This window comes from Fringilla coelebs (genome assembly GCF_963513975.1).
Source record: "Fringilla coelebs genome assembly, chromosome: 1".
NCBI lineage: Eukaryota > Metazoa > Chordata > Aves > Passeriformes > Fringillidae > Fringilla > Fringilla coelebs.
Window position 1 is genome coordinate 49,178,567 of NC_140028.1, and position 13,974 is coordinate 49,192,540.

The 13,974-nt window shown below is 40.0% G+C and overlaps 1 protein-coding gene across 1 annotated transcript; it reads left to right on the plus strand.

The window, feature by feature from the left end:
• Positions 1-3,608: 3,608 nt before the first annotated feature.
• TYMS (thymidylate synthetase) lies at positions 3,609-11,555 on the plus strand (the record flags this gene model as incomplete). Its single annotated transcript, XM_084216742.1, has 7 exons — positions 3,609-3,780; positions 4,085-4,158; positions 5,416-5,590; positions 7,656-7,757; positions 8,962-9,137; positions 10,476-10,547; positions 11,418-11,555. 7 exons carry the CDS (start codon positions 3,609-3,611, stop codon positions 11,553-11,555), a joined length of 909 nt encoding a protein of 302 aa, XP_084072868.1.
• Positions 11,556-13,974: the final 2,419 nt, after the last annotated feature.

The window sequence follows — 13,974 nt, forward strand, 5'->3', positions numbered from 1 at the left end:
TAATAGAGGCTGCAGTTCAACTTGCAGGATCATGCACAGAAGGATCCTGTTCATGGGCTTCAACCATTTTTGTAAAAAGGACACACAAGAAGGCTCTCTCCTTGTTTAAGACATTTCAGGAAGAGGAAGGAAGAACCAGGCAGAGAGGCAGGGAGGACAAATGCTTCATATTCTCTAATCCCACAGGGAATTTCCAGGAAAGATGGAATGGTTTTAGGTGGCATCACAGTACTGTGAAGCTTGAAAACCACCCTTCCCTGTGTTTCCCTTCCAAGGGGACTCTGAGATGCACAGTGGCCTCTGACTCTCAGAGTTGTCTCTTCCAGGGGAACAGAGCCACAAGACACATGAGACTTTCAGGCAAATCACTGCAGTGTCCCCAAATCTTCTGAGAAGGACCAGATTTGGACATAGTTTCTCTTTAGGTCATAGCTGATTTCCTCAACTGAGCAACTGAAGCATGACCTGCACACAAAGAGAAGTCTCAGGAGGCAGGGGAAGAGCATTCAATGTTAACAAAGTAGATGAAGAAGATTTTGTATTAAATCTGCTTATTCTTTTGAGGTCAGAGGCACACTTTTTGAGCAGATGAAAGAAATCACTCCCACCAGAGAGGCTGAGGTGGGCTGCAGAATTTAGACAGAATAAACCATGTACTTTGCTTAGGTAAATGTTGGTGAAATTACATGTTGATATTTATAAGCACATGAAATAAAATGCTCCAACACTTTCTCTACAATTTTTCTTCAAAATTCTCTGTAATTTATAAGCAGTTATAAATGATAAATACTCTTTCAGATTATGGAATACTAATCTTCAGGGTCTAATGATGGCAATAATTATTTCTGTAGTTTGATGATGATTTTTAGCCTGAATCTTAGTCTGATTTTCCTGTGTAGCCAGTTAATACCTGGGAAAAGTAAGCAGTGTTGATTTCAAAATCACACCACCATTCAGTTTGCACAAGGCTTTGAGTACATGCAAATGTAATGGATAAAAAAAGAGTTAAAACTCTACAAGAAAACCGGACAGATCTGTGAGAACAGAAAGGGAGAGAAAAAGAAAAGTTTCTGTCTGGTTTTTATGTTATGCATATTTCTATATCAGGACACTGATACATTCCACATAAATTTACTTTTCTAACATATTTTTCTCCAATCAAAACCAAAATGTATAATCTGTCTTTTTTTTTTTTTGTTTCCTCCTAGGAAAGAAGTGTGAATTCTTTCTTCCTGAAATAAAGTATATGCTCCTTAGTTGAACTACCCCTATGCTCAACATAGCTGTTAAATTTCTATGGCTAAAATAGTTGCATATAAATAAAATGTTGCTTAGTAAATACTGTGACATATAAGCTATCAACCAAAGACTGTAGAAATCTTTAAACTCAAACCCGAAACCAAATCCATTTCAATATTAGTTTATTTAAATAAAATGTTATTTATGTTGTCAATAAGGTAATCTTTGATAACAAGCTATGGCTCTGGTTATGCAAAGATTTAAGGACATAATCAACTGTAAGCATTAAAGTAATTTCTATTTGCATACTTACATTCAAGCACATTCTCAAGCCTTTTCAAGACTGATTCCTACAGATGTTGCACATTCAGCTAAGTCTGAATCAACCAGATTTCCATCTGCATGTAGCATATTATTTTGCAATGAAAATATTCAATTTTTCTTCCAGTTGCTTTTGATGTTTATTGTGCACATTAAATGACTTATCTGAATATGCACTAATGAGTAAGTCTTCTGCCTTTGGCATTTCTTACAAACAGTAGTCTGCCTCTGGAGTTTATTTCTTAATTAATTAAAAGCCTTTATCAGTAAAGAAGCTTGTTTCTCCCTAAATTATACACATTAGCTTTCAATGGTATTTGTAAATTTTAATAAAGGTTAAGAACTGATGTATCTCTCAGCTGGAAGCAGAGCTCTAGATGATTTGGTATCATTTGCCATGCAAAGCTTTCGTAAGCATTTTCTGCACACAGGTATATGCACCATTTCCAACTGTAGCTCTGCTAAATGAAGTATGCTAATTTCAAAGTGTACAAAAACATCTATATCAGAAATGAGCAGAGAAAAATATCCACACCCTACTTACACTTTAAGTTTTTCTTTATTTCTATACATACACATTAAGTATACAAATTTATATGAGAAAAAAAGCTATTCTACTCTTTTAATTAGGGTAAAAGATTATTTTCTGCCCGCTGCAAAGAAAGGTGGCATTTTCTAAACCACAGTCCTCTGTGCTCCTTAGCTTCCATCATATATACCTGTATTTCAGGCTCCTAATCATGAGAGATTATCAGTCATAACATGACATAACATAACATAACATAACATAACATAACATAACATAACATAACATAACATAACATAATCATGTCACTTGTCAGAAAGCTGGGCTTTATCTCAGAGATAAGAGACTCTTAAAAAATTCCTGACTTTCAAAAGATATTAATGAAGAAATATTCAGAGAAGAATCAGTTTCTTCTTACTAGCAGAGATTATACCTAGAAAATGTTCAGAGGACACCATGGTGGGGACAGCTGCACTCAGACACGGGTCGGGATGCAAAATGACACTGGGGCATGGGAGAAGCTGAGATCAACACGATGAGACCCAATAAACCCAAGTGATGAGAACTACCCTCAGTGAGCAGCAAATGTGCCAATAAAATATGAAGCAGGAAGCTGATGACATGGCATGGCATGAAAGGAACCCGGCTCTGGAAGCTCAGGTCAGGGTGACACTGCTGGATGTGGAAGGTGAGCTGTGTATGGGGCATGGCACTGCAGGGCCACCAACAGCAGGGAGGACAAGGGAGGCTGGCACAGGGGCTTTGGCCGCTTGGGATATCCCGGCTGGGGGGATCCAGTGCCAGGTGTGTGCGGGCTGCCAGGCCCAGCTGAAGGCTGTGGTCTTGTTCAGCTCCGAAATGGGGTGCCTGAGGCTGCAGAGAGGAGAAAGATGACAAATGTCAACAGCACTTTCCAGCACGGGATGAGCCTGGAGAGTGCTTATGGTGCCACTAGGGCAGAATAAAGTCACTGAATCACACAAGCAATCAAGCAGGAAAAGACTTGAGCTCCTCTGAGCTCATTGGGTGCAATCTTTGACGGAACACCATCATGTCTGCTAGAACATGGCACTACATGCCACCACGTCTTTCCTCAAGCACCTTCAGGGACGGTGGCTCCACCACCTCCCGGGGCAGCCCATTCTGATATGTGATCAACCTTTCTGTGAAGAAACTCTTCCTAATATCCAAACTGAAGCAGCCGGTACGGCTCGGGGCACTGGCTCGGACCAGCCCTTCCTCAGGAGGAACAAGCTCCGCGCAGGACCACAGCGGGCGGCTGCGGTGGCGGCCCCGAGGACCCGCGGCCACTGGAAGAGGAAAGGGAGGGGGACAGGGAAGGCGCCGGGCGGGGGAGGAGGTGGCCGTGGTGCCGCTCCGCCCCGCCCGCCCCTCGGCGCCGTTTGGCGGGAACCCCGGGCTTTGGCGGGAACCCGGGCTTTGGCGGGAACCCGGGCTTTGGCGGGCTCGGGAGAAGCGCGCAGCCGGAGCCCAGCGCGGCCGCAGGAGCCGCTCGCCCGCCATGCCCGCCGACGGGGAGCTGCTGAGCGGCCCCGCCGCCTGCCCGGAGCCCGGCGAGCAGCAGTACCTGCAGCAGGTGCGGCACATCCTGCAGCACGGCCACCGGCGGGAGGATCGCACCGGCACCGGCACCATCTCCGTGTTCGGCATGCAGGCGCGGTACAGCCTCAGAGGTGGGCACCGCCGGGACCCCCGGCCCCTGAGCTTGCTCCCTCCCCGTGCTCCTGCCCCTGCTCCCTGTCCCTGCTCCTGCCCCCGCCCTGAGCCGGGCTGAGTGTGGGGGTCTCACACGCCGGGCCTGTCCCGCTCCCTCCCACCCGAGGGCTCTGACCGTGGGAGCTACACATCCTCTCGCAACTTATTTCATATCCCAGGCTCACAATGTCAGGTTGCGTTGCCCTCTCCCTCGGGAGAAGCTGAAGTCTGCTCACCCTGGCAAATGTCTGGTCTCGCTGACACTGTGGAACTCTTTTCCAGATCAGTTTCCACTGCTCACAACGAAGAGGGTGTTCTGGAAGGGAGTGCTGGAGGAGCTGCTGTGGTTCATCAAGGTTCGGTGTTTGGGTGTCTCTGTGGGTGGTGGGCCCGAGAGTGGCATAGAGAGAACCGACTGCTGGGCAGTGGATTAAGGCATTTGGGTAACTGCAGATGCTTCTGTTCCTATTACAGAAGAAATGCAACCCCTAACACTGTGACCACACACAGAAGGGCATTATCTTCAAGACATTCTGAGTTTTAGTGCAGACTATTGCTACCAGTGCAATCAGAACAGTTTCCCTTCTATTTCTTTTTAAGGGAGAAAATTTGGAATTGTGAGGGCTTGGACTAATTTGAATATACTCCACAGTTCCAAAGCCTAATGCAGTCTCTTTTCTTTAAATCAGAAATAATAATATGAGACAGATAGTAGGAAATTTAATGATCTGCTTTTTAATATTGAGGTAGCTTGATTTGAACAGAAACAAGCAGTGTGGAACCATGGGTGAGGTAAGACTGATGTAAATGTTAGACTTTTTAATAGCAAAAAAAATGAGATCTAATAGAGCTAATAGCTGTACCTAGTATAATAAAATTCAGCTATAGTTGGTTCATTACAATGTAAGTGTTCCTTTCTATGTTGTGATATTGTGCAAGTAGGGGAGAATCTATATAAGCATTTGCAAGATAGCAGGACTCAAATACAAATTGATTTTTTAAAAGCCTTTTGTTTTGTTTTGGGCTTTGTTTTGTTTTTGTTTGTTTTGGATTTTTTGTTTGTTTGTTTTGTTTTTTTTAACGTAAAAGACTAGACACTCCCCAAACCAGCATAATTTCTGTGTTGGATTTTTGAGTGTGCTGATTTGGACATCTTACAGGATTCAGTGACATTTTCCTGGGTTATTTTCTCATTTTTGTCATTTTAACAAAAGGATTTTTAAGACCTTAAGCTTATTATAGGTAGCTTGGAAAAGACCGTGCCTAGACCATACATTTTTTGTTAGTCTATTTTCATCAGTCTGTAAAGTAACATCTTGTTCTCTGCAAACATGAAATGACATTCCACAGCTGACCTTGAGGCTGTTTGTGTACTCACAAAGTGTGAGAATCCTGAATTAAACAAGAGCAGTGTGGCACTTCAGACTCCATCCCAGTGCGTTGCTCACAAATTTTGTTTTGTCTGTGTTCAAGAACCTCATGCAGTACATTAATTACACTGTTCATCCTTTATGAGTGGGGAAATACTGTGGACTAGCAAACTTAATACAACTGTTCTGAATCCTGCCCTCTGTGTTGGAATTAGGAAGCAGACTTCTCACTGTGTTTTGTAGGGTTCTACAAATGCCAAAGAGCTCTCTGCAAAAGGTGTGAAGATTTGGGATGCTAATGGGTCGCGTGAGTTCCTGGATAAGCAGGGTTTCAGCACCAGAGAGGAGGGTGATTTGGGACCAGTGTATGGTTTCCAGTGGAGGCATTTTGGAGCAGAATACAAAGATATGCACACAGGTAATCGCATCCAAATACAGTCTTGAGTGCTCAGTGAGACATCTGTGACACATCACTTCCAGAAGCCTGTGTGGAATGGAATGTTCTTAACCATTCACAGCAAACTGATAGCCAGAATAAGGAGTGTTTGAGAGAGTTAATTTAACTTTTCTTCCTTACTCAATCTTAATTATTCTGAAAGATGTAGCTTTGTATACTATAGTTTGGTATTTGTGGAACAGATGAGTCACAAGGCACACACTTTACTCTATTACCTAGAGCAGATGTGGTTGCTGATAGCTGGAAGGATGTGTGTGCTGCAGTCCAGAAACCCGAGCTAGCTCCATTTGATAACAGAACACAGGCTGCCATCTCTGTATATCAGTGCAGGGTACATGAAATTGTTGTGCTGGAAAAAACTGGCATCAGTACACTACATTCACTGGAGGCAGTGAAGAGAAAGATTTTTCCGTTCTGCATCTGGAACAAAGTAGGGTGTTTCCACAGCTGATGATGCTGTGGACACAACAGCTGTGACAAGTTGTGATGTGATGCAGTACCTGTTGGTATTTTCAGTGGAACTGGTTTATTAAACTGACTCTCAAATGTATTGATTCCTCTTTTCCAAGTCTCTGAAGGAGAGATTATAGAAAATGCTTAGAGGACTGCCATTAAGAAAAAGGTGTCAAAAACCAGATTGTCACTATCTGATGTGATTTTTTTTTTTTAACTTGGATTAACAACACGGTTAGTTATCTAGGTAAGGTTTCTTGGTTTTTTGTTTTGTTTTCAGTACAGCCTCAAATTGCAGTTCACAAATTGAGTTGCTGATATTACACTTAGTATTGGCATGTTGGCCACTAGCAGAATACATTTTTATGGTAACACAAATGATGCAAATTGTGAACTGGCGCATCTGAAAACTTAAGTTTCTCATCTTAAAAAGTCTAAGGCACAACAGAGCATGGAAAAAAAAAGAACAAGATAAATTCCCAATTTTCCTTACAAAATAACCATTTGACAAGGCTTCTGGCATGGTACTGCTGGCAGAAGAGTTCCCTGAGATGCTAATTGTGTATTGGTAACTTGTTTGCCAGTTTGGGTCTCCCTGTAACCATAATTTGGTGTAGCTGCAAAAAGAGTTATTAGAAAAAAGTGGTCACCAGCCATGCTGATTGACTGACATGAGTCAGAACAATGATTAACAACTAATGACTTTTTTATTCTGAAATCCATTCTAATGGTCAGTTGATTTCAGAAAATTTCTTACACAACTGGTATTGAGCCTAAAATTCAGCCTGTGTCATTGGGTGAAACGTAATATCCTGTGCTACACATGATTAAAGTTCCTTTCTGGAGCTAAATGTTATGTAAATTTAGGTTTCATACATGACCTTGAGAGTGCTAGATGGATGCATTTATTCATCTGTGAAAAACTCTACTTTTGAGTGTGTAAAGATTGCTGGCACCTAGCACACTGGTGTGGGAATAATTTTTCTTTTTATATATAAGAAGGAGCACCGTAGCATGTAAATTGAATGTCTAGAAAGGCATTTTAATCCAGAAATGCAATAAGCAAATCATTCTAAATATTGTGACTTAACTAGGTCATAATAATCTTGTCCATTCCAGTACAGCTCTTGTCCTATTTAGGTAACAAGTCATCATGAGTGATAAAATATTTGTCCTGCTAGGTTTTTGTATTGCAACTTCTGTTTCTTGGGGTTTAGTGATTATACAGAATTTTTAATTGGTCTTAAAATTAATCAAGTGGTTTAAAATGGAATAAATAGGAATGGTCCTATTTCAGTGGGTGCTAAAGGTACTCAAAGCGCACAAAAGAATTGGGGGGGGACATACAGAAATATCATCATGAGAATTTTACAAGCGCTGGAGCATCCTAAGAAAGACCAATAACAGCCTATGTTTGGATGGTGCCAACTTATTAATCAGTTTCAAAGTTGCAATAAAATCTTCAGAGGTTGTCATTTGGGTATCACTTTTCAGTGGGACATGGGCTGGGTGATAAAAAAATACCATGGCTTGAATCTGTCCAATTTAGATCTTTTTTATTCTATTTCTTCAGATTACTCCAACCAAGGAGTTGATCAGTTGCAAAAAGTGATTGAAACAATCAAAACCAATCCAGATGACAGAAGAATCATTATGTGTGCTTGGAATCCCAAAGGTATTGAACAGCTGGCATAGAGTGAATGGCATTGAACATTATATTGCTGTGTGCTAAATTATGTTCTGTTCCTGTGTCAACAGCAGTTCCGTTCGGTGTCCTTGTTCATTCTTTATAAAACTACCAGGAGTGCAGTAAAAATGGTCAGGAGTTATAATCTTGATTCTCTTTCTACTTTATCCTCATGTTCAGACCTCAAAAATGATGAACCATTTCTTCAAAGTTTTTCTCTCCAGGTTAAAATGAGGGATACACCAGTGTCTTTGACATACAGTCTATTCAAAGACAGTAACTCTTATTTTAAAAAGGTAGAAAACCCAAACCATAAAAACTATATTAAAGCAATGTGTCTGGCCTTTAGCCATGTAATCTCTTGTAAACTTAACCGTTAAAACTAGAGAACAAAAATATTATTTGTTTTGTAATCTTCTCCTTGAACATGGGCTCAGATGATGAACCTGTATCATACAAATGATAGGGTCTGTTTATACATAGATAACCATTCGCTCTGTAGGGACTCCTAAACAAGAGCTACTGCAAGAGAATGTTTAACTTTCCCCACTGATAGACTTGTACTCCAAACAACCAAAAAAATCACACAGCATTTTCCACTGTTGTCTGAAAGGGTATGACACATGCTATTGTTGTTATTTTCAAGGGTAAACATTCTCAGAAAATATCTGGTGAAAGTTTTCTTTGCCAAGCTGTAATTTTACTCTCCGCAATTTTTAAGCGTAGAAAAACACTCAAAAAATCTTCTGATTTTTTTTTTTAATGATCATTACTTTTATATCTCAGCAAGCACATTGCAATGGGAAGAGAGTAAGATGAAGCAGTTGGAATTTGCTCTAGGGTATATGCTTAATTTTACTCTTAATGTCTTCCTTTAGGGAATTCAGCTGTCTCACCAAGGTGAGTAGAAATAAACTGCTGTGCAACATTATGGCATAAGTCTGTTCTGTGGAGTATCTGTTCATGACTTTCTGGTCATACAGCCCGGGAGACAGCTTGTCATGACCTGGACTTAATTGCTTGGGCAGCATGTGCTTATAAACAAGAGGAAAACCAACAGAATGACAGTGCAGTTGGCTCTCTACCGTATCTCATTACATGCTTGTTTAAGTTTTGAATCTTCTACATTTGTAACACACTAATGCTGTTAATGTTTTCTCCCGCCCTCTACCTTCTGTACCTCAATTCCTAGATATTTCCCTGATGGCTCTGCCTCCGTGCCATGCCCTTTGCCAGTTCTATGTTCTAAATGGTGAATTGTCTTGCCAACTCTATCAGAGGTCTGGAGACATGGGACTAGGAGTGCCTTTTAATATTGCCAGCTATTCACTGCTCACGTACATGATTGCCCATGTCACAGGGCTGAAGGTAGGCTATTTAATAATTTTATTTATTCTTGTCTGAGAAATGAGGGACTAAAAGATAAGGCTCTTCATGTCATGTCCAAGAAAAACAGGAATGAACATACTGTTTGAAATCTTGCTGAAATATGTGTAAAAAAGGGCCCTGTGAAATGATGGGAATTGCCTCTGGTTTGTATGGGCAGTTAGAATCAGCAAGGTAAGAATTTTAAAATTCAGGTTAAGCAGAAGATTCTTTCATGCCTTGAATCTGTCAAGACTGACCTGTTCACTAGTCTTAGAAATCTGAACTGAGTGCTTGTCCTCATGGAGTAATAATATACTAGTGATTAGATTTTGTGGTGTGTGCTTATTGGAAGTGAGCAGTAGCTCAGCAGTTGCTGTCAAGGTTCTAATTTGGATAATCTGTCCATCTAACTTCCAGGTATAATTTCAGCTGTGCTTTTCTTTGATTTCTAACTGTAGATGGTTATGTAGAGTATGTGCTCAAGTAGCTCCTGCCCTGACTTCAGAGTTGTATTTTGTAATTTGGCAGAGAAACTTTGATGCACAACAGTCTTGTACAAGGAAAAACCCCTTTTCTTTAGGGCATCTAAAAAATTATACTAGAAAGGCCTTCAGTGCCTAATCCTCCTGCCACCAGCAACATGAAGTGGAACTTCTTAAAACAGGGCAATAGGGAAGAATCAAACTTCACAGCAACCACAGAAATTAGTCCAAGCTACTAAAAAAAGTGAAGTTTAACATTATGTCCAGCTGTTGCCTCTCAGCCACTTCCTCTCATGGCTTTGGTGGTTTTCAGTGTAACACATCTGAGGGCTGATCAACATTGGTCAGAGGCCAGTAAAAAAGCTGATGAAACTTCCCCATGTGAAATTCCATTGTTCAGGGGTTGCTAAGTTGCAGAACCTGCAAGCTCTGGGTGCCTGCCTCTGCCTGACACCTCCACTGGTGTTTAGTAGTGGCTGAAGCAGCTGCTCTGAAGCCAGCTTTGGTGAGTTGTACTTACTAGAAGTGGAGTGGAAAAGCTGGATGTCACTGCTGCACCTGTTTCTGTGTCAGTGAGCAGATCATTTGGCTCCATTCATTTACCAAAGCTACTGTCATAGCAGGATTTGAAAGATAAATTTTTTGGCTAGCTAGTGGAAATTTCATTATATTTCCATTAATTATGCATTAGTCAGAGAAGCTTGTGCCCTTCACAGCTTTCAAGGACACAATCCTGTACAGAAGCAGCAATTGCCCACTAGCCAGGTGCTGAGAATCAATGCTGTAAGCATTGTAATGTTTTGCTTTCTTGGAACCTGACTGTTTGAAAACCACATGTATGCTGCATTCTTTTCAGCCTGGAGAGTTCATACACACCTTAGGAGATGCTCACATATATCTGAACCATGTGGAACCTCTAAAAGTCCAAGTAAGTACTTATTCTGTACGCTATCCTTTTACCTTCCACAGTGCTTATTCAATGCAAAATTACCTTGATATTTTAAATATCCTTTTGCAGATATTAATTTTTGTGGCTTTTTTCCTCAGTTCTATCCTAATAACTGTGATATCTTAACATCAGTTTGCAAACAGAAATACAATACAAGCATGATTTAAATGTACGTCTGTGTACTGCTCTAAAACCAAGTTAGAGAGCCACAATCTGCACTTTTAACTTCGAAAATAATTCCACGTAGTCCCAGTAAGACAAAATAAAATGCCTTTGTAATAAATCAGAAGAGGATCACTTAAAATTCACAGAGTTAATCAGTAATACTATTTGGCTGAGAAAGGCTACATTTTCTTCAGGAAGTAATTTGTTGCAGTAGGATAAAATCAGTGTTTGATTTGATTAGACTAAGCTTGGACTGAATGTCCTCATTATTAGTATGGTTCAAAACCATCCAGAGAAGTAGTTATTGATTCAGACACTAACGATGAGAAGTGAGAAGCTGTAGAATATTTGATGCATGTTTGGGTCAGATTTTCCAATTTAATTTCCCCATATTTCCCCAGGACTATAATCTGTAACCACCAGAACTGATTTGCCATCTGAAAATACTTGCAGTGCATTTAGATGATCAGGGAATTCACCTGAAAATTATGCTACTGCTCCCTATGAAAATACTAAGGTAGATTCTACCTAACTGTCTTCGGATTTGCTTCAATTTTTTTTTTCTTAGTGTAAGTCTTCTTTGTGGGAAGGGAAAGCCTACATAGTGTAGTCTGATTGGAGATTGAGAACAGAGTCTCTGCTTTCAAGTATTAGCTTTATACAGTAAGCTTGCTTTTATTTCAGCTTCAGAGGGAGCCAAGACCTTTCCCCAAACTCAGAATTCTTAGTGAGATTAAAGACATCAGCGACTTCAAGGCAGAAGACTTTCAGATTGAAGATTATAATCCTCATCCACCTATTAAAATGGAGATGGCTGTCTAGTGCTTTAAACCAGCATTAAATATTAATGTGGAAATGTACCTAAGCTACTTAGGTTCTCTAAAGTGGTGGGGCTTTTGTATACTTGAAAAGGTATTTGCTTTATTGTTAAGTAGTCACAGACCAGATTTGCCTTCAGTGCTGCTACCCTGTAGTTGTACAGGACAGGTGGTTATTCCTGATATGCCATGCAGATGTTAGCCCAGTTTTAAATTGTTAGGGAGCTGCTTTTCTGCGTGTTGTTTCAGTTACCAGTGGCCATTTCTGTTACCATTCAGTTACTGTGTGTGAGTAGCACAGGCATACATGCTTGATTTGGTACTGAAAATAAGAACTTACATGTGTGATAGAGGACTCCTTCAGGGTGGGAGAAATTGTTAAATATATTCTAAAGAGTGTATGTTTAATAAAGCTTTTTTTAAAAAATCTTCTGGAAGGCATGATGCATATTTAATTCTGGTGTGACTTTTATAGTTAGTAGTAAAAAAGGCTTGGAAAGCAAAATGTCTTTGAGGGTAACATCTGGCAAGGAAAAACAAACTTCCCATAGTCTTCACAGATGAACTGTCAGGAAGGTAAAAGATTTTAATGGAACCTTGCTGGAACTGCAATCTCTGTAGCAGCAATTTTTTTTTTTATTCCTCAACCCTACATAAATTACTAATTTGATATAAATCAAAAAGAGTTGCAGTTAAACAGAGATTACCAGATAATATTAGTAATCAGCTGTCTGTGTCATCGTTTAAAACCAGATCCCACAAACATATGGACTAATTTTGCAGCCTGGAGCAGTAAAACCTAGAGATCATAGTATTTTTAGGAATGGAGTTCATGAATTAAATTCTAGCAGAATTCAGCTTTCAAGTCTCCTTATCCTTGTACCTTCTGCAGTAACACATTAAATTCCTCTCCAGCAATTTAGTTGTGAGTAGATATGTAGTTAATATTCATAGGATAGGCAATACATACTGGAACATGTAGAAAAATGCACAGTAATTTTTTGAATTAAATTTTGATGTCAATAAACTGGTAAATATTGGAAAAGTGTACAATTTTGGGTAATTCTAAGAATTTAATAATAATCTGTGTGCTTTCATTCAGGGGCCTGCACGAGAGGACCATTGAATTTTTCTTAAACTAAACTCATGATAACTTTGAAAATCATACTTTGTATAAAAATTATTTGCATATGCCATTTTGCTCATTTTCCTTCTACTGATCACTGATATTGAGACTAAATTTTTTGTAGCACAAACAGTTATTCTCCTTTCCTGACATTTAGCCCAACACAAAAAGATTGCACAAAAAAAATCTCTTCCTGTTGTAAGCACACCAAATGTAAAGAGACCACTGCTTATTAGAAAGGTTCTTAATATACATTGTAGTGTATCATTTGTGAAGAGAGATGATCAGACTAAGCTCTTTCAGCTTAAATCCTGTGAGTAACTTGGAATGGTCAAACCTCATCCTTTTCTGAGGCTGCATTAAATGGATGCTCAGTAGCCACCTGCAGTAGAAGACACACTTGGGTCTTGTCTCAAATTACTGAACTCACAGGTAGTAGCAGGGTTCTTGTTACCACACCTGAGAGCTTTGCCACATGCTCCTCCTAATAAACTTCATCTCAGCTCTACTAGTCTGATAGTCAGACTAGTCTATTCTACTTCAGATGGCCCAGGTGTTACCTTTTCATTAACGGTATGTCCCAGCTGCAGGTTGTCAGCCACTTCTTACCATGTGCATCCTTTTATAAATTAAAGGTTCTTGTGTGTGCCTACAGCCCTCTAAAGTACAAGGAAACAGATTAAGCTGCACATTCACTTAACAGTTCTGCCTACACTTAGCAAGTAAAGTTCCTTTTGCTGGAATCCACTTTATGTAACACTGCAGATAAGGTGGATTCTGCAGGACATTTTAGTAAGTGTAGCCAGAGAGGATGTGAAATAAAGCTGGCCTCAGGGCTTTACTAGTGGGAATTAGCAGTCTCAGTGGTTATCCAGGACAGGAATACCTAGCCAAGAGAAGAATTCAGAATGGGAATCATTTACTTCTCTTCATAAATTGCAGAGGAGCTAGGCGTATGGACATCCATAGCATACATAAGTTTGTATAGCTCTGGAAGAGCCCCAGTTTTTAGTATAGGAATTAATTACAACTTCACTGTTTATCAGCACAGTTTGCTACCAATAGCAGTTGGAGTGAAGTTTGTACCTTGAAGAGCAAGGAGGTTTATGGTGCTCAAAAGATCATTAAGATGTAAAAAGCATTTCAACAGCACACTCTAATGTGAGTAAAAATAAAAATAAATTTTAAAATATGCAGGTATGAGAATTCTAGGAGCTTTCATGAAAAAATCTGAATATTCAAAGAATTTTAATATATAGAGCTAAACAGAAGGTACTCAAGGATTTTGATTTGCAGA